Below are 24041 nucleotides of genomic sequence, written 5' to 3'. Positions count from 1 at the left end.
AGTATACTTATTTTAAATGAATATATAAAACGATATAAATATAAAAGTATGTGCATTTGTTTGTTATATATAATTATCATATTCAATGCAAATACGTGTTAATAATATACAAGAATAGAATATGTATAAACAAGAATTTTTTATGTTAAGTACAAAACACATGTTCATGTTCAATATGTTTTTTATTATTTTACAAGAGAATAGAATGAATCAAGAAAACATGGTTGTAGTAACATCTTATAAACTATATATGTTCATTCTGTGCAAAACATCATGTTACATATTTTTAAAATCTGTGTAATGTTTCCTTTGATGAATTAAAAATATTATTTTATAATTAATGGTCAGGTTTTAGCTGCTAATTGATGAACTGCTAATTGAACACGAAGTTCTATACAGGCATCCTTTTCTTCTATGATACTGCGAATTAAAGTAGTCATCTTTTTCTAAAATATGAATAGATTACTAATTTAAAACCGAGAGAGTAAATTACAAATTTCTCATAATTACCTCGAGTAACTGATTTTCTTTGACTAATTGAATCATAGCTGTCATCTCTGCTTCATTCGGCGAATGTATTCTTTCCTTTGGTTTTTTCTTTTCTGGACCACGTTCTGTTAACATTTCCATTAAACGTTTAATTTCATTTCTTTCTTGATTTATTCGCGATTTTAGTAATGCTTGCATATTTAATAATTCTTCATAAATTAAACTCTCTCTTAATTTGTCAATAGCATTTTCAGGCTCAGGCTCTACTGCTGAAACTGAATAATATAATTAAAATAATAAATTATACACATTCTAAACTAATTTTAATCATCGTCTGTACCATTTTCATTTATTCTAGATGAAGTATTTTCCTGTTCATTAAACTGTGATGCAAGTGTAGATGCCTCGCCAGAGTCAACAATATCCTTGTCATGTGTATAAACATTTCGTTCATTTTGAGTAATATTTGTACTTGTTGGTTCTTTATTGTCTTCTGAAATATGTGCCTTATTATTCTTTTTTAATGCTAAAGTAGATGTTGCTTGAACTTCTGATTTCACATGTTCTACGTCTTCCTCTTCTGCTTTTGTTTTTTGTACATTTAATTCTACTACAGTTTCGTCATTTGATTTTACCTCTTCATCTAAACTTTTTTGCGCTGCACCTTCCATTTTTTGCACCGTTTTATATTTCCTCTAAAACGAATAAATAAAAATTTATATGTGATGCAATCATTTCTTCATATACACTTGTTTAAATTAAAGAATATTAAAATCAGACCTTTAACTGCGTTATCATACGTTGTACTTCCCATAATTGTTCCTCGCGCGATTTTGTAACAAAACCTGCGTTCATTTGCATATGTATTTGCGAGAGTAACGATTCTTGTTTAGATAATTCAGCTGCTATACTTTCTACAGAATCTGGAAGATTAACGCTACCGGACGAAAGTGGCGGCACATATTTTATTAATTGTACGTTTGGAAAAAGAGCTTTGCAATGAAATAACAAAGCTAATAATAGCCTATGACTCATTTGTAATACAGGACTTAAAGTCATTGAGATGGTTTGAGCATTCATTTTAGTTGTTTTTTCCTGTAATGCAGTTTTATGTAAAATAGATACATATAGATTTTATGCCCTAACTTTTTTGTTTTTTTGTTTTCAACATACTCGTGCTGTAACATGATCTAAGTGTAATATGACCCATGCGAGAAGAACTTTATTACACTTAGGAAGCTGTTGAGTTAAGTGTATTAGTTGTGCTTCCCTTTGAGCAACATCTTTTGTAGACGCTGCTTGTTCAAACCTTGATATCATTTCACTACTCTCTAGAACAGGCTCTGGTAGCTCCCTGTATTATCAAAATTTTAGTTTTACATTTTTTTATTTTCAGATATTCGTTTACATCTAATATTGTGAAATACAAACCTAAGGAACAATATCAATAAGCTTGTGGCTACTGTAGGTTCAAATTCAGATAAATTTACTGGTTCTCTATGGTTGTATAATTTTTTTAAATATTGAACTTTTGATTTCACTCCTGGTACTTTATACAAACCCTCCACATTCATTCCATGTTCTTCTATAAAATCAATGCAGTCTCTTACAATTAAAGGTAGTTCAACACCATCATGACAACGACTTCTTTCCACTGCTAAATGCAGGCTAACACCAAATATTGGTTGCTCCTCTACATTGATGATCAAAGATTAGTGAAATTACCATCAGTTAAAGTTAATTAAAGTTACTATCAAATAATTTCAAAGAATACATATACATGTCTTACCCCCAATATCCAAGCCATCCTCCCCTGTGTGCTTTCCTTTTTTACGATCTTTTAATTTTTGCTTTGCTTTATCCTTTTCTTTCTCTTTACGTTTCTCTTTCTCTATATCTTTCTCATCCTTGTCCTTTTTCTTTTTGTCTTTTTCCTTTTCACCATCCTTCTCTTTACCCTCTTTTTCTCTGGATTTTTCACGTTTTTCTTTCTTTGATGGAAATTTGAAAGCTTTGGTTTTTTTTGACTTTGAAGGACTTCTGTGAGTTAAAGCATATGCTAATTCAAGTAATAAAGTAGCTGTATATAATATATGAAAAGGTACATTTACTTTATGCATTATAAAATCTAATATTTAATTTTTTTATTTTTCCTTTGAATTTATAATCTACCCATCACTTCTTTGTATGTATAGGACTAATACTTTCACAATAAAGTATATATTTACTATAGAAATAAAGATTAAAATAATCAACAATATCAAATCGTAAATATTTGTGACAAGTCTGTTTTCCATTTCAGGATGATTATATTTAAAATGGTAACTAAGCAGACACATAAACAGTCCAATCAATACAACTAATTTTAGATTAATATGATGCTTAATTAAGATATCAGTGCCAACAATATGTGAAAATTAAAATAACTTGATGATACTAATTTATACCCCAATATCTTTCATTACAGGGAACGCTATGTAAATATGAAATCAATGGCTTAATGAGCATTTGTAGTTAAATAAACAAAACAACATGGAAGTAAGATTAACATAAATCAATTAATGTCTATAATTTGTAAAGAACTTCGTAGAAAAACATTACTTTGTTTCCTGATCTTCATCAGGGGAACTTTCACCCTCTAAGGTGGCATATCCTCGATCCTTTCGATCTTTCTTTTCTTTTCGTTTACCGCTAAGAAGTTCTTTTTTAGAATGTTTTTCATGTCCACCTTCGTCACTAACTGGAAAATATATACATATGTACAGATGACAACTAATTATTCGAAATATAAATACAGTATTTTTAAGCACTTAATTAAAACATATTTGTTCAGAAAAAATATTCGCTGTTTGACTAGCGAGCTTTATGACAGATGCATAACCTATCTGTTAAAATAACTGTCATGCGAAGGAAATTAGATAATTTGATAAACGGTAATACGTACAATCGCTTTCGTTACTTTTTTTCGCTGATTCCGAAGCGTATAACCCAGGAAATTCTTTTTCTACATCTGGACTTTCGAAATCCATCCTCTAGTACTTACGATGCTATAACAGACTTAAAAATCTAAGCATCGTAAGTATCGATTATTTCGTTCGAGCTCTTCTTCTCGATTGTCCAAAAATTACTCGACCATTCAGATCGATTATTTAAATATGAATTTCTGCGAATATTTTTATTTTATTTTCTTTAATTCATTTCGTGTACTTCTGAAGGTAGCCACGGTTTAAAAACGTAACCATCGCCTTCTTTGCTAGCCATATAAGTAAAATACGCTTGCTTGAACGATACCGATGGAAATTTTCCATACTCCATCGAATTCCACATCGATCGTGAATATAAAACGCGTTCTTTACGAACTCGACTATAGAATATAGCTTTTTTCAGTGCGATCTATAAACGAATAAAATATTTGATATAGATAATGAAATTAAACACTTTTTTGTATCTATACTGTGTTAAAGGGAACCTTTGTTTTTATTTCTTGCGCATCATTATAAGTTAATTTTCTAAGTTGAATTTTTGTCATTTTCAACGATGGTACAGTAATTTTAGATTTAGCGGCTCCCATATCTAGCGTGTTCCACATTTTAATACTGTTGCGTATTGATTTGTCTAAAAACATTATAACAGGAAATTTTTATTCTTTGCTTTGAAGCTATGGTTCCAGACATTTACAAGAAATATCTCTTACAGAAAAAAACTAGTGCAAATTATTGAAAGGTATAATACTAAAGAAGTACCAAAAACTGCTGGTTGTGAGTTCTTCTCCAGTAATGATTTGATCTCAATATATAGTTATATATAGTTCCAGTACTACCCAGTCATTTACTAATAAGACCAGTAAGTAGTTTATTCCCAGGTTATTACTGACCACTACTAAGCTCTTAACCCTTTGCACACGAGAGGCGACTCTCGGTCACCACAGCGTTCCGTGCTGCAAGTCCAGTGGCGAGCGAGAGACGACAGTTCCTGTTTATACTAGATTTCAAAATCTCAAATTGATGAGAGTGCAATATTGGTTTGTAAATTGGTTCCTTAGCTCTTTATGTTCTTTGTTAAGAAATGTAAAGTGTTAGAATTTAAAATGAAGATAAAATATTTAATCCCATATCTCTCCGAAACTATGGTTCTGACAACGTCTGCAACGTTAGTTCGGATTCGATGATCATGACAAAAGTATTATAGTTTAGAAACCCTAAAAAAATGGTTTTCGGAAGTAAAATTAGCTCAAATAAAGATGAACATGATTCAGAACTTGATCTTGATTGAGATGAATTATATTCAAGAATGCATCTTGCTGAGTGCTTTATAAATTATCATACAAAAAAAATACAGAAATTAATATTACCAAATCATATTTTCAAAAATGTAAATATAGATAAATTATTAGAATATAATGTTTTTGTAAGTTAATTTGTATATAAAATTAATCATTTTACGCTAGCTGTAAGACATGCGTCACGTATACGCTAAATCATCCGGAGTAGCAGCTACGCCCGACCGAAAAGTCCTCGAGTGCAAAGGTTTAATAGTACAATTATCAGAATGCAGTAATACACCACTTAAATCAATAATGTATTACTATTACTACTAGTAATATTCTCCTATAAAGATTTATATATTATCGTAGTATCGTGGACAGATTGCCTAAGAAACATCGGGTGAACTATAGACAATGTTGCGAGAAAGCCTAAGTGCCGACAGGCCGAAAGGGTCAGGAAACTTCGATGGACCAAGCGGCCCATCGTCGGTGTCGTCGGTCCTTCAATCCAATAGTTACGCGAAAGAATGTGTAGTGACCATGATCGCGTTATGTACGAATATGTGGTGAAGGTATGAGAAGACGACAAAGGGATGCTTAAGGGAGAAAGACAAATTAATTGGCAGTCGTTAATTAAGAGTCGAGTTGTGAGGATTCGTTAATTGAGACTCGAGTTGTGAGGAGTTAGTTAGTTGCGAGTCGAGAGTTGAGTTGAGAAAGTTGAGTTGGGAGAGTTCAGTTGAGACAGAGTTGCCAAGTTGTTATGAGTTGTAAACTATTAGTTGTTATAATATAATATGCATATGACACATTACGTGAAAATACTTTACTTACTTTTAGCCGCATCACTAAAACTGAGCCCTTTTCTATACATCAACCAATATTGCAACTGTGGCATTAAAAAACACTTGGGTAGTTTTGCAAACAGAAATCCTTCTGCCGCCATTTTTTTTAATTCGATCTGACCGCATTTAAAAATTTGAAAAATTATAATATATCATCCAAATAAATACAAAGTATAAAAAATAAAATTATATATTTTACCTTCACTATAGCCATTAAATAACATTTAGAATCATCAGAATCTTCTTCAGTTTCTTTATCCCAAATATCTATATTCTCTACATTTAATTCAATAGGATCATTTTGAATATCGCCTCTAGTTTGTTTCTGAGGAACATTTACATATTTCTGATCTCTTCTTTCAATCTTGAAGTCTCTATCTTCTTTACGTGAACTCTTTACTTTATTTTCAAAAGTCTTTTGCCCTGCCACATTTGTATCTTTATTTTCTTTATGCGAACTTCTTGCTTTAGTTTCAGAGAATTTCTGCATTGGTAAATTTTTAATCTCTGTTTTAATTTGAAGATCATCAATATTTGATTTAATATGTCGAGCGGAATTTGTTAATTTGCCTTTGATACTAGTAGGTTTTTGTAAATAAGATGCTATATAACGACTGTTATCCTGCACAACTTGTTTGTCTTTTCCTGTATTTTTGTCATTTTCCATTTCAAGATATCTACCACATTTTTCTTTGCAACTATGATCATCATGTATGTGATATGTTGATTGAGGAGCATAAATTTGGCGGAACGCTTCTTTCACAGCTTCTTGTCTGTATTTCTTTTCAGCAAGTAAAATTTCTTCAGGTTTTGGTAATGGACCAGGAGTAATCTTCATAGGCGACCAATGTCGATGCAAACAAACACATGATATCTCATGTTCGCTTGGTTCAGGTGTCTGAATAGGTGTAACCATATGGATACCACCTACTATTTGTTTAGGTGGTAAATGGTCATAGTTTTCGGCAACTCCAGTTATACAATATTTAATATCGTCTATGTATTCATCTTCTCTTGGAATTCTTTTTACGTCTGATATCATTAATTTTGTATTTGGTATCAATAGTTTCGAAATGTCAGCTATGTTCACATATGGTTGCTTTTTCAAAGACTTTAATCGTTTTTGACGCTGCTTCCATTTCACTTTTTCCTCCTTATGTTCGAGTATTTTTCTTTCATACTTACATTCACATACTGGTCGTTTTATTTTAAGTTCTCTATATGATATAGGACAGCCAACTTTATTAAATTTGGCACATCTCAGCCAACAAGGCAAACTGTCTCTGCATCGTGTGAAATAATCTATCAAGCCTACATCTTTAAGCGCCAGATTCCAGCGGTCTTTCGGTGGTTTCGCGGTTATTAACTTGTCTTTGGATTCAAGTTCTTTCAACAATTGAGCTTTTCCTTCATTTTCATTTATAGTTTGAATACCATACGTTTCTACGTATTCGTTACAACCGCAAGATTCTCTATTTTTTGAAACTTCAGATATTTTCGGTCTACCATATTGATCGAGAAATTTAAGACTTCGGTCTTTACGTTGCGTAAGACACGTATCATATGGAGATTCATAAAGATCATATTCGGGTACATATTCATTGCTTCTACGAGGACTTGGTGGTGGAGTATAATAAATGACCCCATCAATAACTTGCATCTTTTTGTCTTCGTTTTTCTTCTTTCTTAATAACTTCTTTTCTTCGCCATTTTTCTTTCCACCTATGAGTCCTCCGATATTATATAATAATATTTTCTTTTTTGCCCTATTGTCCCGACAAACACATGGTTTTCCACCTGACCTTACCGGTACTGTTTCTGGAGGATAATCTGGATCAGTCAGATATATCAAAGTTTTCTTTGTTGGTAATTGCTGTTCTGACTTTGTCCTCCAACCACAAGGACCTTTGATTGGTAATTGTATATCTGCATCTTCTTCAACTTGTACAGTGTCAATCGTAGTTTCTGAATCTTCGTATTCTAGTTGACATTTTGCTGGAGGATCATCTGGGATCTCTGCTGGTTTTATATTATATGGATACAGTTCGGAAGATTTCATCATATTTTTCAATTCATTTATCTTGTTCCTATGAATTGTTTCAGGATCTACATCTTGATTAATCACATCTTTCTTTTTATCTCGTCTTACCGATTTTCTCGTACTCAACTGTTTACTTATCGTTTTCTTTTTTATGTTTGATGATGTAATAGATCTGTGATTTGATTTCTTTGAACTCATTCTTTTCTTATGTCGTTTATCAACCTCACTTACATTACGCATGTTTTGTTGAGACTTAATGGCAGATGTTTCTTTACCAATATTAGATTTTTTCGGATTTGATCCATCGCTTAGTTTTTCCAAATATTTAGGAAGTGAAGGATTTCCTATAGATTTCATATTCAACTTTTGATCGTGTTTATCTTTTACTAATTTTGGAGTACTTTGATCTTGTACCTTATCCTTTGTTGTATCGCGTTTCGTTACTTGATTGTATTTCTTTTTACTTTCCTCGCTTTTTCTAATCACATTTTTATCCAGTTTTTTTGATTTTGTCTCAATCATTCTTTCCTGGCTTTTTTTAAATCCTTTCTTATCAGATTTTATAAATCCTTTTTCACTTATTTTTTCTTCGCTTTTTAATTTTTCTCGATTTCGTTTTTTCGAAATTTGTTCTGACGTATTTCGTGCAGAATGTGTAGGAGATATTTTTTTTGACTCTTTTACAATTGGGTGATCTTTTCTTATCTCTGATTTAGAAATATCTTCATGTAGTGCAGATTTTCCAATTCCGTCCATCAATGTTTTAGATTGTACAGCCGTACCTGGTGGTTTTGGAGAACTAAGTTTTAATAACTTTTTAAAATCAGTTTCAGATTCTTTTTCCGATGGTGCTGTACGAAATATATTCCACGGATCATCGTAACCAGGATAGCTCGGATCAGGAACGAATTTTTTAACCTTTTTCTCTACTACCCTTTGTCTTCTAGCTTCTATAGCTTCTGGACTCATGTGACACTTCTTGTCGCGTTCCTTTTCTTTTCCTTTTACCTCAACTGGAGGAGGCTTTATTAATTCCTCTCCTTCTACTTCTTCTTCTTCTTCTTCTTCAATATCTTCTCCTGGAATTTCTTCTTCTATAAATATTTGCTGTGGTTTTAATGGTATTCGTTCTCCAAAAGGACCTTCACAGACAGCTTGTCCAGGTCTTTTTCCACATGAAGGACCCTGAATAATGAATTTTATATTATATTATTGTAATTTTCATAATAAGTTTACAAAAATAAAACCTACTCTTAATATTTCTTTCCGTAATCTTTCCTGTTCTTTTAGTTCTTCTGATGTTAGAGTATGCAAAGCATTCCAAGGTCCTCCGCAAATATTCATACCATGTTCATCCCCACATGGTTGAAAATCTGCGATACTATACATTTTCTTCTTCCCTGTAGCTTCATCACCTTGCTTTTGTTTTGCCATTTCAACTCTTCTTTTTAATCTATTTATGTCATGTGTAAATGGACTTCTTCTACATGACTTATTACCTGGATACTTTTTACAGGAATATGCAGGAGATTCTTGGGGTCTAAACTTTTTTCCAAAACACAAACCTTCCTCTTTTGTCCATGGTATATTATCATGGCTTACATTTGGAAACAAGCCTTTAGTAAATATTTGTTGAATTGCACATATACAAGGTGGAACATTCCTAAGCGGTCTAGGTGGTGGACGTTCTATAACTCGTGCTGGCATGCGTATTACTTCTTTCTGAGAACCAGTAATAAAATACTGTGTTTCACCTGTTTCATTTGTGACACCACTTATTATAAGGTTGTCAGTAAGGACATCTTCCGAAGCTATAACTTCTAATAAATTCACGGTTGATTCTGGAGGTGTTAGTGCAGGAGAATGCATTGCCATTGATCCTACAATATATTTTTTTTTATTGTCGTCTTCGGTTATAGTATCTATCACAAAATAAGGCGCTTTCGTTTCTTTTGCTTTTAAGTATGATTTTCTAGTTTGTCTACAGGAACAACAACTGTCACATGTTGGTCCTGGAAATACTAATTTCGTTATAGCTTCTATATTTTTTATCATTTTGTTTGCCTCTCTTTCTATTTTCCGAAATTCTTCATCCACATTTTGCAACCATTCTTGCCAATGACGAGATAAATTCTGCCTTCCACTTGGATAAATCTTTTTAGGTCCATCTCCAAGTTTCAATACTGCAAAGAATCTCTCGTTGCTGTTAGTGGGTGTTACATTTGCAACACCAGTCATTTCATACGTTACAGGGCAAGTTGGTGGTTCATCTGAAGCACCAGATATTATGTAATGTGCATGTTTCTCGCCAAGCCAAGATTTTTTATTTGATTGAGGTGGTTGTAAAACTCCACATATTTTATATTCTATAGGCCCTGGTTTTTCGCTAATTCCATTGATTGTAAAATCAAATAATCTATTTTCACCATATAAGGATGGAACATTAAGGCCAGTAGATATTTGTGAGGTATACGGTATTCTCCGTTTTGTACTGATTGCGTTACCTATTATGCTCTTAAATTTTTCATTTTCATTATTTTCTGTAAGTTCGTTCACTACAGAATTATGTTGATCTTGATTTAATTCAAAAGAGTATGGAGAATTATCAGATGGATTATTCCTCTTAATTCTGACTGGTACATCATCCTTTTGTTTCGTATCAATAAAAGTATATTTTTTCTGTTTTGTACTAATGGAGGTATCTCTTTCCTGATTTGTTTTGGTAGAAATATTATGTGGTTGCTTTGTTTGAACAGAAGGATTATTTTTAATCTGAATTAACTGATAATTTTCCGAAACGTTTTGTACTTTACCGTGTTTGTTTCCTTCGTAATAAGCATTAACTTTTGCACTGGAATAATTATTTAAAAGGCAATTTTTAGGAGGTAATATTATATTCGGAATTGGTATTAATCGATGTTGCTCTTGCCAATCTTGTAAGCGATTGTAAAAAGTTGCCCAATCTGTTCGTATAAAAAGTTTTTCTTTATAAGGTGATTTCATCTTCTGCCTTATTGATAATGTTGGTGGAATAGCTATATAAATGATATGTAATAGTATAATAAATTAATAACATTACATAGTAACATGTTAAAATATAATAATACATAAATTTATATAATATAGAAAAAGTTACGTTTTGGTGGAAATTCTGACATTGTTACAGGGGGTAAACGTTTGTGAAGCTCTATAATAGCTTCTGGTAAAGTCAGGAATGCAATCGCTGATAAAATTATTCTTTCATTACAATCATAAAAGTTTTCTAAAATTTAAAAATAAAATTTAAAGTAAAGATGTAATAAAAAGATTTAGAGTATGAAAATACAGCATACTGTATCCTTCCTCTTCAAAATAATTTCCAGTTAATATCTTATAAATTTCTCTTAAAAATTCGATTACATTGCAGTTACAAGATTCTTGCAATTTTTTAATAACATCTGACGTAAGTGTAAAAAATGTAGATATAATTCCAATTGATATAAGAGTTCTTTGAGTACGTCCTGTTACCATTTCTTCACAATCTTTCTGCATTATACATTGTAACATCCTTAAATTTTTAATCTATAGATTTGGAAGTATTTTATATTTTAATCGTGGTTTAATACTATAGTTGATCAATGAAAGATGAATATCATACTTGGTTAATAGAAAAATCTTGATACCATCGTGGATACTTGTCTGTTTGTTGTTTTAACATATTTTCTGCTAGAAAGGGAAATCATAATATCTTAAGATTTTATTACACTAATGAAATTATAAGATTATTAAATAAATTAAAATTAAAATATTTACTTTTTTGCTTTCCAATTTCAACATTTTTATTCATTTTTTCATTGTGTGCTCTTTGTTTTTGTTCCCATAAAATATCTTTTGCTCCAATAATTTCATCTTCTAAATACCATTGCAATGGTTTTTGAAGAAGAGACGTAACTTTTTTATCATGTAAATCTTCAAATTCAAAATCATCATCAGTATCTTCTAATTTATGTTGTTTATGTAATTTCTTTGCTTTATATAACTTCCTTAGTCTTTCTGAAATCTGCAAATTTTTCTTATTTTTGTGTCTATGATCTCCTATATCAAATTGCTTGTTTTTAAGGCTTTTCCTTCTCAATTTACGTTCCATATAGTTAGTAAATTCTGTTCGCAGTTTCAAAGTTGGGCTTTCAGTTATTGTTTGTAGAGACATCAATGGTGATCTATAAAGCGATCTTAGCCTGTCATATTGCGTTAATGGATCAACATTATCAACTGAACAACAAAAGTCGTAAGGTTTCAAAATGAGTTTCTTTGCATGTTGCTTTCTGTATAATAAAAAGTTGATATTGTATTATTGTAATATTTATTAGGAATGTTTCATGTATACCTTCTACGATTTAATCTTAGTCGTGAGCTGGTTGTTTTTGACCTCAGGGAAATTTTGGACATTCTGGCCAAATGAAGCAAAGGACAATAATAATTAAAGAGTATATTACTTATTTTCTCAGTTACATTTGAGTCGTGTTACTATTATACTTGTAAATTTGTGGGATGTATGATGGATGTTTGGTGTTGATCTGATGTGTGATATTTGATTTGGAATGAACATGTCTACAGTTACAAATTACATATAGTATATATAATTAAAATTTTGTTATAATCGTTTCTTGGTATAAATTTGTGTATGGAATTTTTTAAATTTATTTCACACATTGCATACACTATAAAAAGTTTTGGTTGCCTATTAATTAATGCAAATAAAAGATATTTCACAATTACTAAAATTACATTTAATAATTATTCAATAATGTTACACAAAAAAGATAGGAGATACGAGAAGAAATATAAATTGTGTAAAAAATGAGATATATTAAGCAATTATCACCATTGTCTTGAAACCAACTTAACTATACATTTTATGTGTAATTTCCATCTAGCATTTTCAAATATTGTTTTTATATATTTCTTACAAAGTAATATTTTATAACTTTCTATTTATTTATTTGTTATTATCTGCTATTATTCAAAGAAATGTACAGAAACATTTTAGTTAGATGGCGCCAAAGATATTGCTCGTATAACATTAGAGTAGAGTATCTTGGTATACTAAGTTTATAATGAAGATTTCAATATATTCAATGTTGCTTGGTTTGCGGCTACTCTAAGTGTCGTATGTTAATGTAATTGAAAAATTGAAATTTTACTGATAAAAGTATAAAATAACATTATTTTAAACTTATATTTCTATTTTTTGGTAAGTGTAACACATTCTATCATAAAAACCCAAACTTTAGATAATTATTGCTGAGTTAGAATTTAGTTTATATTACGAAAAAGTGGTTAGGTTATTTCTTTTATTTTAATTATTATATTAATTCATTTATGTTACTAATTTATGTTACACTAATTTAGCCATTCGACTTGTAGATCCATAAATGACTTAAACAACTTCTTATCGATAAATCGACATTTTTCAAAATGTTAATATATTGTAATAAATGTTTCTGGAATACTTTTGAATGGTTTTATTCCTATGTTTAGACATAATATGGTACGAGGTGGTCGAGGTGGAATGATTAGAGGAGGTAGAGGTGGTATGGGACGTGGAATGGGGTTTCCTAGGAAACAATTCCTTCCACGCCATCCATTTGATTATACTTTGTGCGAAGCTGCATTTCCTCGTGTTAAACCCGCACCAGATGAGTCAGATTTTCAAATGGCACTGTTAAAAAAGAATACAGATATGTGCCCTACACCAAAGGAACAAACTTCCATTTTAAATCTAGTGACTAAACTACAGACTGTACTGGATAATTTAATAGTTGCTCCAGGCAGTTTTGAAGCTTGTGTAAATATGAATTCTTTGTATAATCTAACTACATATTTTGTAATTTTTATTTATTCAATGAAAGTAATGTTTTATAGCAATTGGAAGAAGTGAGACAAGTAGGTAGCTTTAAAAAGGGAACAATGATCAAGGGTCATAATGTAGCTGATATTGTTGTGATTCTTAAAACATTACCTACTAAGACAGCAGTTGAAGCACTTGGTACAAAAGTTAATAATGACTTGAAGAGTGTTAATCCCAAAGAAATTTTCAGACTGACTCACACAGAGCGTGGCTTTGATATTGCTAATAATGAAGCCACAGTGCGTGTATTGATTACTACTCTACATCAGAACTTGAGAAAATTAGAGTCAGACCAGCATTTAGATGTAAAGATATGTCAAGGCCATCTTGCTGCAATCAGACATTCTCGGTGGTTTGAAGAGAATGCTCACCATTCCAGTATAAAAGTTCTAATAAGATTACTTAGAGATTTGAGAAGTAGATTTGAAGGTCTAGAGCCATTATCTCCTTGGATGTTAGATTTATTGGCACACAATGCTATAATGAATAATCCTAGTAGACAAGCATTACCAATAAATCAGGCATATAAAAGAGTACTTCAATTACTTGCTTCTGGACTCTTTCTTCCAGGCTCTGCTGGTAACATTCATTGTATTATTACTTATCATAATTCTTGTCTTTTGCCTTCTGACTTACATCATATTTACAAGTATTTTCACTATATATTAATGAAATAATATTCTATAAACTCTATATATAACATTTTATCATGGTTTCATTAAGGTATTTCCGATCCATGCGAGGGTGGCAATATACGTGTACATACAGCTATGACATTAGAACAACAAGATTTGGTATGTCTTACAGCCCAGACATTATTACGTGTGTTAGCTCATGGAGGCTACAGGCCATTACTTGAGGGCACTAATAAACTTGCTGTAGAGATGAGTGTATGGGCAGGTGGTGTAGTTGCTAGTCCTTTAGACAAAGCATATGAACCTCCTACAGAACAAGAGCAGCAAGAAGATATGGAAGAATGTAATGAAGAGATGATAACAGAGAGTGCTTAGTTTTTTATTCATTGTAGTTGTGTTTTCATTTAATGTCCTTGCTACTATAGGGCAAAAGTTGTGTACTATTTCCTATAATGATGTATTCATGATCTTGATCATCTGATACAAAAGTTAATGTATTCAGTATTGCATACGAATTTCAAGAATGTATGATTTTTTATTAACGACTAGTGCCGATAATTTTACGTGATGAAAATGTATGGACTTGTATATGACATTTCAAATAAAATCCGAATTATATCTATCTATTATTAGTATAATGCATGATCTAAGTCCCTACAATGTTTTCTAAATTGATTCATATGGAAACATATTTTTCTTAATTTATTTCAAATATTTCACTAATATTTGATAATTTAAATAGCAAATTAGCTATTGCCTTTTCAATTTCGTACACTTGGCAGTGTTAGATATGTTAAAAAGATCGCAATAAAAGCTAGGTGCTCCGATCCTATCGCAAGCAAGGATCGTTTTCCGGAGTTCGATTGATACGAGCACAATTTACTGATCGACTGCTCACACCAGCACGAACTGCTACTTTGAAGAGTTTCCCTTGTGGCATGCAAATGCAAACTTTATATTGTTCATGACCAGATGGATTTTGTAGAAACAGTGGTGCAACTGGTATGTTTTCTACATCGATAGAGACACCATCTTTGGCATCAAGGATAATGCTTCCGTTGACGCTTCTCAAAAAAATATCTGTATCCGCGCTCCAGACGATATCTTTGCTTTCCATGCTAGCGCCTTCTGCGCCTTGCATAGAAATTTGATCATCCGAATTTACGGTAAGACTTTCGTTAACTGGTGACGTGATTCTGTGCGTTTCTGCGATTTTTACATCGATTTTCTTCACTCCTGCAGGTAATCCGAAATTGGGGAAATCGGTAGTGAAATAAATAGTGCCGGTTCTGGGGTCTTTCACTTCGAAAGATTCTACTTTTGACATAGTGGTACCGTTCGACAAAATCGTTACTTTAGCAAGCGTTTCATCGTCTGTTCGATGGTTATTCACATTCACGCGTATTTGCACACCAGCTTCGTTACCGGATATTTCCATCGGCTCGTCTCCGTAACTCTGACAAACACCTGATTGTAAGCATACCTACGAATGCAATACATATCGTTAATTACAATTTTACAAGAATATTTCTGGTATACTAGAATATCTGACCCTGTCCAAGTCGGTTTTCCCATAAAACTTTACAAGATTCTCGTCAGGTATCACTTCCATTGCTTCCATTCCTTGACTGATTCGTAGGACAGCGATTACGGTGATGTTGAGAAAAAGGTTACAAAGTCCAATTATCGCTAGGATAAAAGTTAAGGTCCACAAACAATACCGTCGTTTTATCAACTTCTCGTTGGATGCCGACATGGTATAGGATGACACGATTGTTGTTCGATTAATGTTTTCGGAACTAAAAGTATTATCATTGTTGTTATAAGTGTTACGAATTCGATTATCAATATGAAATGTTCATTTATACCTTATGTGAACGCTACTGCAACTATTTTGACGAATGCAGCCTTTAATCAGTGGTCCATCGCTGTTGGATAGATTATCCTCAGCCTTTGATATCGAGGGGGATCCAGTATCATTTCCACATGCGTCGAGAATGGCAGACATTGAATCTGTGCTACGTACATAATATCTCTTTCGCTTATACAATTACTTTTTAATATATCGCATATGTATTTCCTAAGCGTCGTAACTCCAAATAATCCAGCCCTATGTTAGAAGAACACACGTTAAAGATGAATTACAAGGGCTAATTATTTTTCTATAAGCCTACAAACAGTTACTCGCTTTCCTAAAAAATTTGTTGAGTTGCGTTACTTCTGAAATACATGTGCGATATGTTTAATACTTCAACTGAATATATGTAATTATATATATGAATCAGAAACATATTAATACGACATACCTAATTGAATATCATCCATCTAACGATACAGAACGAAATTTACATATCTTAAACATTTTTATGTGTTTTGTGTTTGTATATGTGTCGACAAATGTAAATCACGAATTCTTAATTGACGAATATTTTTCTCTGGTACAGGTGGTACTGGTGTCATTTACGTTCAGACTGGGAGTAACACAGTGCAATTGGTTTTTAACCTTGATAGTACATACGTTCACGTTAAGTGTTGGTTCTTTCATTTATGTTATGCAACAGCTGCATTATGTCGCGAATTTGTAAAACAACGATCCTTACCTCGGCAGCTTCGGAATTCTGGATGAAAACGAAAATAGATGATCACCTCGGTTTCGACCGCACGCGTACACGGTGTCACGAAAACTAGGTAAATCTGCCGGTTGGCGCTTGCGCGTCTAAAGATCGATGCCGAATATTCTTTAAAATTTTCGCTTCCAATACAAAGATCACAAGAGAAAAACACAATAAATATACTTTTATTGATTTTTTAATTTTAATATATAATCAATAAATATATATATACAACATAAATATACAGACAGTTTTAGCAATACGAGATTGATTGGCGACGTACTAAATTTTAAAACTATTCTGTGTAAAAAATAAGAAATACGTCTTACCGCCTGCGGCCTTCATATGTATGTATAACAAAATTTATTAAATTCGTAAAACTAAAATATAGAATTAAAAATGTATAAAATGTATTTATTAAAAGTTTGGTTACCCTATATCCTTTATCTGTGATATATAATTACAAACGCTAATGTATGGAAGTAATGCCAATCCAAAGCTTCTTGAAATTTGTCATTCTGATTAAATTGTACATGTTGATCATGTCGTTACGAATAATTAGTGACTCGCCACTATTGTGTTGCATATAAAATAAATATTATTTATCATTTATATTACTTATGTATATAATTATCAAGATCCACGAATAATGTCGCCTTTCATATTGCATTCTAAATTCCTAAGATAAAATGATACGAAGATCATATGGAAAAAGAAATATAAATCCATGTTTGAAAATTTTCTAATATTCATGTTATTTGGCATATTTTTGGGCTATAATACAAATTCTCAATTTTGGGCTGAAAATTCCTTCTGGTTGCCCAGGAATTCAATCATAAAATTTGTTCAGAAAAGTGTAGTACCAGGAGAAGCTTGTTGGAGCGGTTTCGGGTCTTTTCTCCTTACAAGTTTCCTTGTAATACTTAAGTATTCGTCAAACGTTCTCCTGACATGATTTTTTTCCGAGAATATTTTGAAAACTTATTTGTTGGGAACCGGCAGAAATTTTGGGCCCAAAATCGAAGGTTTGTATAAGAAGAACATGATGTGTAAGGGAAATCTGTCAATTGGCTCCTCTCATACGTGACTTTTTCGAAAAATGTTTTAAATCGATTTTTTCTCGGGAACAGGAGGGAACCTTTGGCCCAAAATTTGGGTGTAAAGCATAAATCATGAAATAAAAGGATAAAATATAGAGACAATTTAACATAAAAGTATTATTATATTCATTGTATTTCTGTGTCACGAGTCTGGCCAAACTTTGCTCTCTATCCACGAAATATAATGATAAACGCGAGTATATATACCGGGATCAGAGAGACCACAAGGTTTTCCAATGCTTGTTATACCGATTACGCTGTACATGCAATCGTAATCATTGTTGAAGATGACGAGAGGGCCCCCACTGTCACCCTATACATAGAATAAATATTTTTATGAAGAATGTGAAGTATATATATAGTGTAATTATTAGGCCTTTTTAATTGATATATCGTTTATCGAAAAATAGTAAGTTATTATTACACAAATGGAAATTTAAATAAATCATCGAATTAAGAGAAAAGAGAGATTGAAAGAATGCATAAAAGATTTTTGTGATGAACGTTGGGGGTGGACTGACGGACGCCAAGATATGTGATTAAAGAGCTCCAGGCGGATCTGATGAGGACACGAGTAGGGAAGGCAGCGTGGAGGGCAAATTAAGCAAAGATAGGAAGAAGGTGGTGAGCTTCCAAAAGAATGTTAGAAAGAAAATAGAGGAAAAGTTGTTGGGACCAAAATAAGGGGAGGATGGAAAAAGGAAATGAGAGGATTTATTGTATGTTAACAAGAGATGTAGAGTACCACAGTAGATGACGAAGAGAAGACAGGATATTACGAGGTATTAGAAAGGGCGAATGGAGAAGTCTAAAAAAGAGATGGCAAAGGATAGAGAAATTAAGATATAATAAATAGTATAGATGGATAAAAGGAGAGGAGGTTTCAAGGGTGGTTACAGGTTACAGGTTGGTACAAGGGTGGAGCGAAAAAAGGATGAGAAGGCTGGCCAAGTTTAGATTTGGTAATGAAATGAAAGAAAGCAAATATTGAATGAGCAAGGAGGATAAAAATTGTAGGTTGTGCGGGTTGAAAGAAAGCGGAAGAAAGAGAATGTTATCAACCAACTGATGTAGCCAATGTTATCGACCAACTGACGTTGCCAAAGTTATCGACCAACTGATGTTGCCAAAGTTATCGACCAACTGTTGTTGCCAATGTTATCGACCAACTGATGTTGCCAATGTTACCGATCAACTGATGCTGCCGATGTTACCTATATCGTAGCTCACGTTAGAAGGATTCTAGGAGAAGAAGAAGAGGGAGAAAAATGGATGGAGCTGTTAGAATATACAAGAGAAAAAGGAGAGGAACGTGACGAAGAAGAGACAGATTAATATTAATTAGTGGTTAATTTGTTCTGTTAATATTAAATTTTAAAGATTTAATTGGGTTAGAAGGCATAGTAGGATAGTAGTTTATTATAGATTAAGTTAACAAGTTTAGATTTAGGCAATATATGTAGATAGTCATTAATTAGTATTAAGGATATGGTATAATGTAGGTAATAAAAGATGGCTGTTTTGTGTTAAATCATGAATAGGGAGCGGAAATATGATATGTAATATGATAATGACTAATTGCGAATATAAGATAGGAATATATAGTGGCAAAAACAAACCAAAGACGTCATATCCTTTGTAATCCGCAAGAAAAATAATAAAAATGTTACCTGTCTAAATAAATCGTCGAATTCGATAATTATGAGGATACGAATACTCGTGTGATTCGTTGTAAATACATAGATTGCGAATGTTTATGCATTTATGAAAAATTTAAATATACTCAAATATATGGAATAGAATATCATGCAATACATAATATGCAAGAATATAGGAAATATCAAAAATATAAATATTTTTAAAGGATGAAGGAATCTATTTAAGGTTCTATTTAAGTTTTACTTCGTTAACGATACAAATAAAAATTTGAATTTGTATAAATATCCGCGGTATAGATATAAATTTCTGAAATATAATTTTAATATATCTTTACCTGACAGGTGTCTTTTCCGACTTCACCGGCACAAATTTGCCACTCATCCACAATACCACGTATGAATTTACTTTCGTACACGAATGATCTGTTGCATACCGGTTGAGCTATCAAATTAATGGTAACTTTCAATAAATCTTTTGATGGGTCCTCAACTAGGAAAAAATTAAAGATTGAAATTAAAGATCGAACGTTATTTTATTAAACCTTTAACGGTGTAATAAAACGGCTAAGAATTCAGAATGGAGGCTTTCTTAAATTACACTATTAAAAAGTTGAAGTAAATAAAGATTCCTTGATCTATCGTACTTACGAAAATCAACTCTTCCCCATCCGGATGCAGTTGCTTTACCATCGGTACCAATATCCGGCAAAGAGTATGGTAAGCAACTGGGTCTTATCCACGCGTTAAATTCCACGTCTTTTTCTAATTTTAGTAGCGCGATATCATGATATGCGAATCGACTCTGGTACTTATTATGTTTTATCCTTTCAATAATAAGGTAATTTTGCGGTCTCGCGTCATCATCCGTTCTCTCGAGGTTTAAGTCACCTAATCGTACCCAGCGTGCTCTACCTCTATAAAGAATTACATCTTAATAATTAAATGGCATGCACATATTATTTTATTCCTGGGAGTTATTTTGTTGTTTATTTTATTAGTTCTTATATATTATCTTCTCGCTGACTTATTCTACCGTAAATAACTCTATCGTAATGATATTCGCATTATTCTCGTTTTTAATACTTTTTCTTGCTGGGTCTAAAGTACATGATATACCGTCATTCTTCCGTTACTATATTAAAGACTAACGATATCTCATGAGATACAACAAGTTCGATTATTCCATGCGAAAGTTCAAGATTGAATTTTAAGGTGTCGAAGCTTGGATGACTTGAATACAATTTGAAATTCCTACCCGTACATACTGTAGGTACAATGTGCAGCGGTTAGAACGAATCTTTCCGAAATTAGCGTGCCTCCGCATTGCCAATCGATACCATCGTCGGTATCAAATCCAATCGCAGCCATATGCGGGAATTCCTTTGGTTCAGCCTTTGTACCACCGACGATCAGCTTACGAGTTTTAATCGCGCATACAGATATGTTGATTAGTGGGTTGTCAATTGTTAAAGTTGGCGAAGGTACGAGCTGATACACTGATTTGGCGTATTTTTCACACACTAAAACACACGAGTTTTAAAAGAGTCGAAGAAACTAAGTTTCTTGAAAATGAGAAATTTAATTCCTTAATAAAATTGAACAAATTTTAGGGAAGAACACCTACTTGCTTTGGCCTTGGCTCCTTTAGTAACGACTGATCCTCGATCTGTTGTAGTCGGGGTTGTGTTTTTAATTGTGCTTGTGATTGTATTTGGAGAAGTAGTCGTAGGCGTGTTTTTTGGACAACACACGACCGGATGAAAATTTTTGTATCCACATAAACTAGATGGAGGTTTCCCTTTCAATAAATCTTGATAAACCGATGGACAATTCGCTGGAGAGAGGACTACACAAATACCTGGAGTACCATCGATAGTGCATGAATCGCCTGAAAATAATTATGAATGTTAGATAAAAAAGACGAAAACATCCTGTTTGTGTCCGAGAAAATTTAATGACTTTAACTACATATACAACATTATCTGTATTTACCTACAGGGCTCGGTCTAACAACAATGTACAAGAGAGCATGAGATGCTTCCTTATGAAAAAATAAGAGGAAAATATAGAATAAAGTTTTCCATATGTTACTAAGTTAATTAAAAATAATCAAACTTGATTTTCTCAAGAACTAAGCTACGTAAAAATGTTATTCCATATTCTTCTTACTTTCTCATAATCTTTATTCGTAATTATACGCAGCTAAAACAGTTTCTCAAATAAATGTACAAGTATATTTATACTCGTGACCTGACAGAACCTTCTTCCGCTTTTAATTAATATTCGAGGCTCTTTATCGTCGTTAAAATCTTCTGAATTATACGACTGTTCTAGCATTGTGTTAATGATGTTTAAGCTTCCAGTCACAACAAAAAGATAACAATAAGTCGGTTTAAACATTTCTTAAATGTTTTACGTTCAAATGTTATATTATAAATATCACTGAAGCGCGATATATAGAAATAGCATACAGCGGTTCACGAAAATATATATAGAGACATGTTACGAATATTTATCACTTCATTAGAACTGTAATGTGATATAATTATTATGATTATATTGGTAAAAATTGAAATGAACCTGAGAATGCATATAGAAATTATAGAATAATTATTGCATGTTTTATATTAAACTTTATACAGGTTACTGCATAATTTGCACATTATTTAACGAAATCATCTTTATCACAATTATGTTTAAAATGTTTGAATAAAGACTTACTTACGAGGATATCTTTTTTATATACTTTTCTTATATTTTTCAGATTGGTCTCAAATCTGATCACAATGAAATCTCAAAAAGTTTCGCATAACTCGCATAATACGTTCATAAGTTTTCTATGGTAAATATTTGAATATTTTCGTGAATCGCTGTGTAATAAGCTTTTATTGTTATATCCTTTTATTTTTATCGATCTAATCTTAATAATCTTTCGTTTTGCTGTCTGAGAGAAAGCATCTTTTTACCTTCGTACTGTGCATTACAGGATATCGAACAACACAAAAGAACTGAGAAAAATATTATCGATGTTCGCGCTGATAATCGCATCGTCGTACTTTGCGCACAATCTTATTCTACTTCGTAGCCTTCGAATTCTACGCTTGTCTCCATTCGATGACTGCTTCGGGTTTTCCTTTGTCCGTCGTTTTTGTATGCCCCTCCATATCTCTATCATAGTTGGTAGTGGGACGAGCAAACGATCCATAATCCTTCTCGAATGCATACTGAAAAGTCCACAAACTGGTTAAACGAGGTAAACTAAAATCTTCGTATTCGATCAATTTCGTTTTAATATAAGATGATCAACGATACTAGGAATATTTTCAGTTCGTAGTAAAAATATCCGAACCCGTTGCACGATTTATAAACGGTAACGGTATGTGAATTTTAGAAAATTCTACTCGCTTCTACTTTGTGGAATCGTCAGAATGTTGAATTGTCTATTAAAAATTGTCTATTTATATATATTTGCTACTGAAATATTGCTTCTGTTAATATCTAGAGTTTTCCTATCAATTTAGAAGATCCTTGTTGATCTAACTTACAGTTTAAAAATTCGGATATCTGAGAAGCGTGCGAAATAACAAAATAGTTCTATACTGTTTGACAAGCACAAACGTCGGTTTTATTATTGCGTATTGGCTTTTGAAAATTAATTTAATCGTGCCATGATATTCTATCACTAGATGTATGTAATTATGATGATTGGGAAGAATGATCGGTAAAGGACGATTGTCGATATTGTAACCCGGTTCATCCATAACTTTGTAATTAAAATGAATCATTTTGAGCGGGACATAATATCATATACGCGTCGTACGTCGCTAATGCAATAATCATTCTTCATTTTTAACTCGTGTGGCAAATTCTTTGAAGGCAACTGTGATCGCGCGTGTTATGTCCAGTTTTAATTGCTTTTGCAGACGACACATTTGAAACAAGTGCATTACTGATATAATTACACTACGAATAATATAGGAAATGTACATATACAAAAGGCGCAAATGTGTTCAGTGCAATAATATTAAAAGATGTTAATCCAATCTAATCTAATCTATATCTAAAATGCTGTATATAATGTAATATTAATAAAGGATTATTCTTTTATCATTAATATATATTTAATATATGTTACATAATACTTAATCTGCTAACCGAAGAAAATTCGACGTTTGGATTCACAAATTGTTTATTTTATAGATCTACTATTTTCTTAAATAAAAAGATAGTTATTTTCTTCTAAACCTAATTCTTATAATAGAACTTAATATATTTTTGTAGGAATGAAATATGATAATTTTATTAGTAAATGATTGGTAGTTAGAGCTGTGCGAGAACCCGAAAATACTGGAAACGTGTCTCGTAATTCTAGATTGTCGGGATTCTTGAGAATTATAAAATTATAAAGCAAATTATATTTTATGATAAAATGTTATATCTAACACATGTTTCATTGTTATTTTTGCTGTATATTCTCGCCTATATAATTTTAAAATTGTCGAGGACC

General features: G+C 32.1%; 5 protein-coding genes across 11 annotated transcripts; 1 reads left to right on the top strand and 4 right to left on the bottom strand.

Annotated features, from left to right (window-relative positions):
- Nucleotides 1-298: 298 nt before the first annotated feature.
- On the bottom strand, nucleotides 299-3598 carry LOC117210168 (ralA-binding protein 1). 2 transcript variants are annotated; one of them, XM_033452922.1, is made up of 9 exons: nucleotides 3434-3598; nucleotides 3091-3229; nucleotides 2279-2529; nucleotides 1921-2182; nucleotides 1663-1843; nucleotides 1270-1584; nucleotides 830-1184; nucleotides 511-764; nucleotides 299-446 (listed from the first exon to the last, which is right to left on the bottom strand). In XM_033452922.1, the coding sequence occupies exons 1-9, from the start codon at nucleotides 3516-3518 to the stop codon at nucleotides 345-347; spliced, it is 1944 nt and encodes a 647-aa protein (XP_033308813.1). In that variant the 5' UTR covers nucleotides 3519-3598; the 3' UTR covers nucleotides 299-344. The 2 variants fall into 2 exon arrangements, with proteins under 2 accessions (XP_033308813.1, XP_033308820.1); XM_033452929.1 differs by lacking the exon at nucleotides 3434-3598 and having other exon boundaries at nucleotides 2279-2548; nucleotides 3091-3228.
- Nucleotides 3467-12239, bottom strand: LOC117210150. Of its 4 annotated transcripts, none has more exons than XM_033452884.1 (10): nucleotides 12006-12239; nucleotides 11432-11943; nucleotides 11277-11344; nucleotides 10972-11200; nucleotides 10776-10901; nucleotides 8891-10674; nucleotides 5798-8824; nucleotides 5588-5714; nucleotides 3959-4104; nucleotides 3653-3882 (listed from the first exon to the last, which is right to left on the bottom strand). In XM_033452884.1, exons 1-10 carry the CDS (start codon nucleotides 12065-12067, stop codon nucleotides 3679-3681), a joined length of 6285 nt encoding a protein of 2094 aa, XP_033308775.1. In that variant the 5' UTR covers nucleotides 12068-12239; the 3' UTR covers nucleotides 3653-3678. The 4 variants fall into 4 exon arrangements, with proteins under 4 accessions (XP_033308800.1, XP_033308775.1, XP_033308783.1 ...); XM_033452892.1 differs by having other exon boundaries at nucleotides 11277-11341; XM_033452909.1 differs by lacking the exon at nucleotides 3959-4104 and having other exon boundaries at nucleotides 3467-3882.
- Nucleotides 11788-14788, top strand: LOC117210192 (interleukin enhancer-binding factor 2). 3 transcript variants are annotated; one of them, XM_033452988.1, is made up of 4 exons: nucleotides 11788-11906; nucleotides 13160-13466; nucleotides 13544-14108; nucleotides 14253-14788. In XM_033452988.1, exons 2-4 carry the CDS (start codon nucleotides 13167-13169, stop codon nucleotides 14537-14539), a joined length of 1152 nt encoding a protein of 383 aa, XP_033308879.1. In that variant the 5' UTR covers nucleotides 11788-11906; nucleotides 13160-13166; the 3' UTR covers nucleotides 14540-14788. The 3 variants fall into 3 exon arrangements, with proteins under 3 accessions (XP_033308879.1, XP_033308861.1, XP_033308869.1); XM_033452970.1 differs by lacking the exon at nucleotides 11788-11906 and adding an exon at nucleotides 11989-12105; XM_033452978.1 differs by lacking the exon at nucleotides 11788-11906 and adding an exon at nucleotides 12723-12872.
- Nucleotides 14525-16757, bottom strand: LOC117210206. Its single transcript, XM_033453002.1, has 4 exons — nucleotides 16471-16757; nucleotides 16033-16177; nucleotides 15717-15963; nucleotides 14525-15647 (listed from the first exon to the last, which is right to left on the bottom strand). Exons 1-4 carry the CDS (start codon nucleotides 16487-16489, stop codon nucleotides 14994-14996), a joined length of 1065 nt encoding a protein of 354 aa, XP_033308893.1. The 5' UTR covers nucleotides 16490-16757; the 3' UTR covers nucleotides 14525-14993.
- A 1212-nt stretch (nucleotides 16758-17969) lies between these two features.
- Nucleotides 17970-22687, bottom strand: LOC117210187 (serine protease snake-like). Its single transcript, XM_033452957.1, has 6 exons — nucleotides 22501-22687; nucleotides 21159-21422; nucleotides 20790-21054; nucleotides 20183-20448; nucleotides 19870-20024; nucleotides 17970-18189 (listed from the first exon to the last, which is right to left on the bottom strand). The coding sequence occupies exons 1-6, from the start codon at nucleotides 22580-22582 to the stop codon at nucleotides 18019-18021; spliced, it is 1203 nt and encodes a 400-aa protein (XP_033308848.1). The 5' UTR covers nucleotides 22583-22687; the 3' UTR covers nucleotides 17970-18018.
- Nucleotides 22688-24041: the final 1354 nt, after the last annotated feature.

The sequence above is a fragment of the Bombus bifarius genome, unplaced genomic scaffold (assembly GCF_011952205.1).
Source record: "Bombus bifarius isolate JDL3187 unplaced genomic scaffold, Bbif_JDL3187 scf7180000007968, whole genome shotgun sequence".
Taxonomy (NCBI): Eukaryota; Metazoa; Arthropoda; class Insecta; order Hymenoptera; family Apidae; genus Bombus; species Bombus bifarius.
Note: the sequence above shows the minus strand (reverse complement) of the source record. Positions and strands in the feature narration are given on the sequence as shown.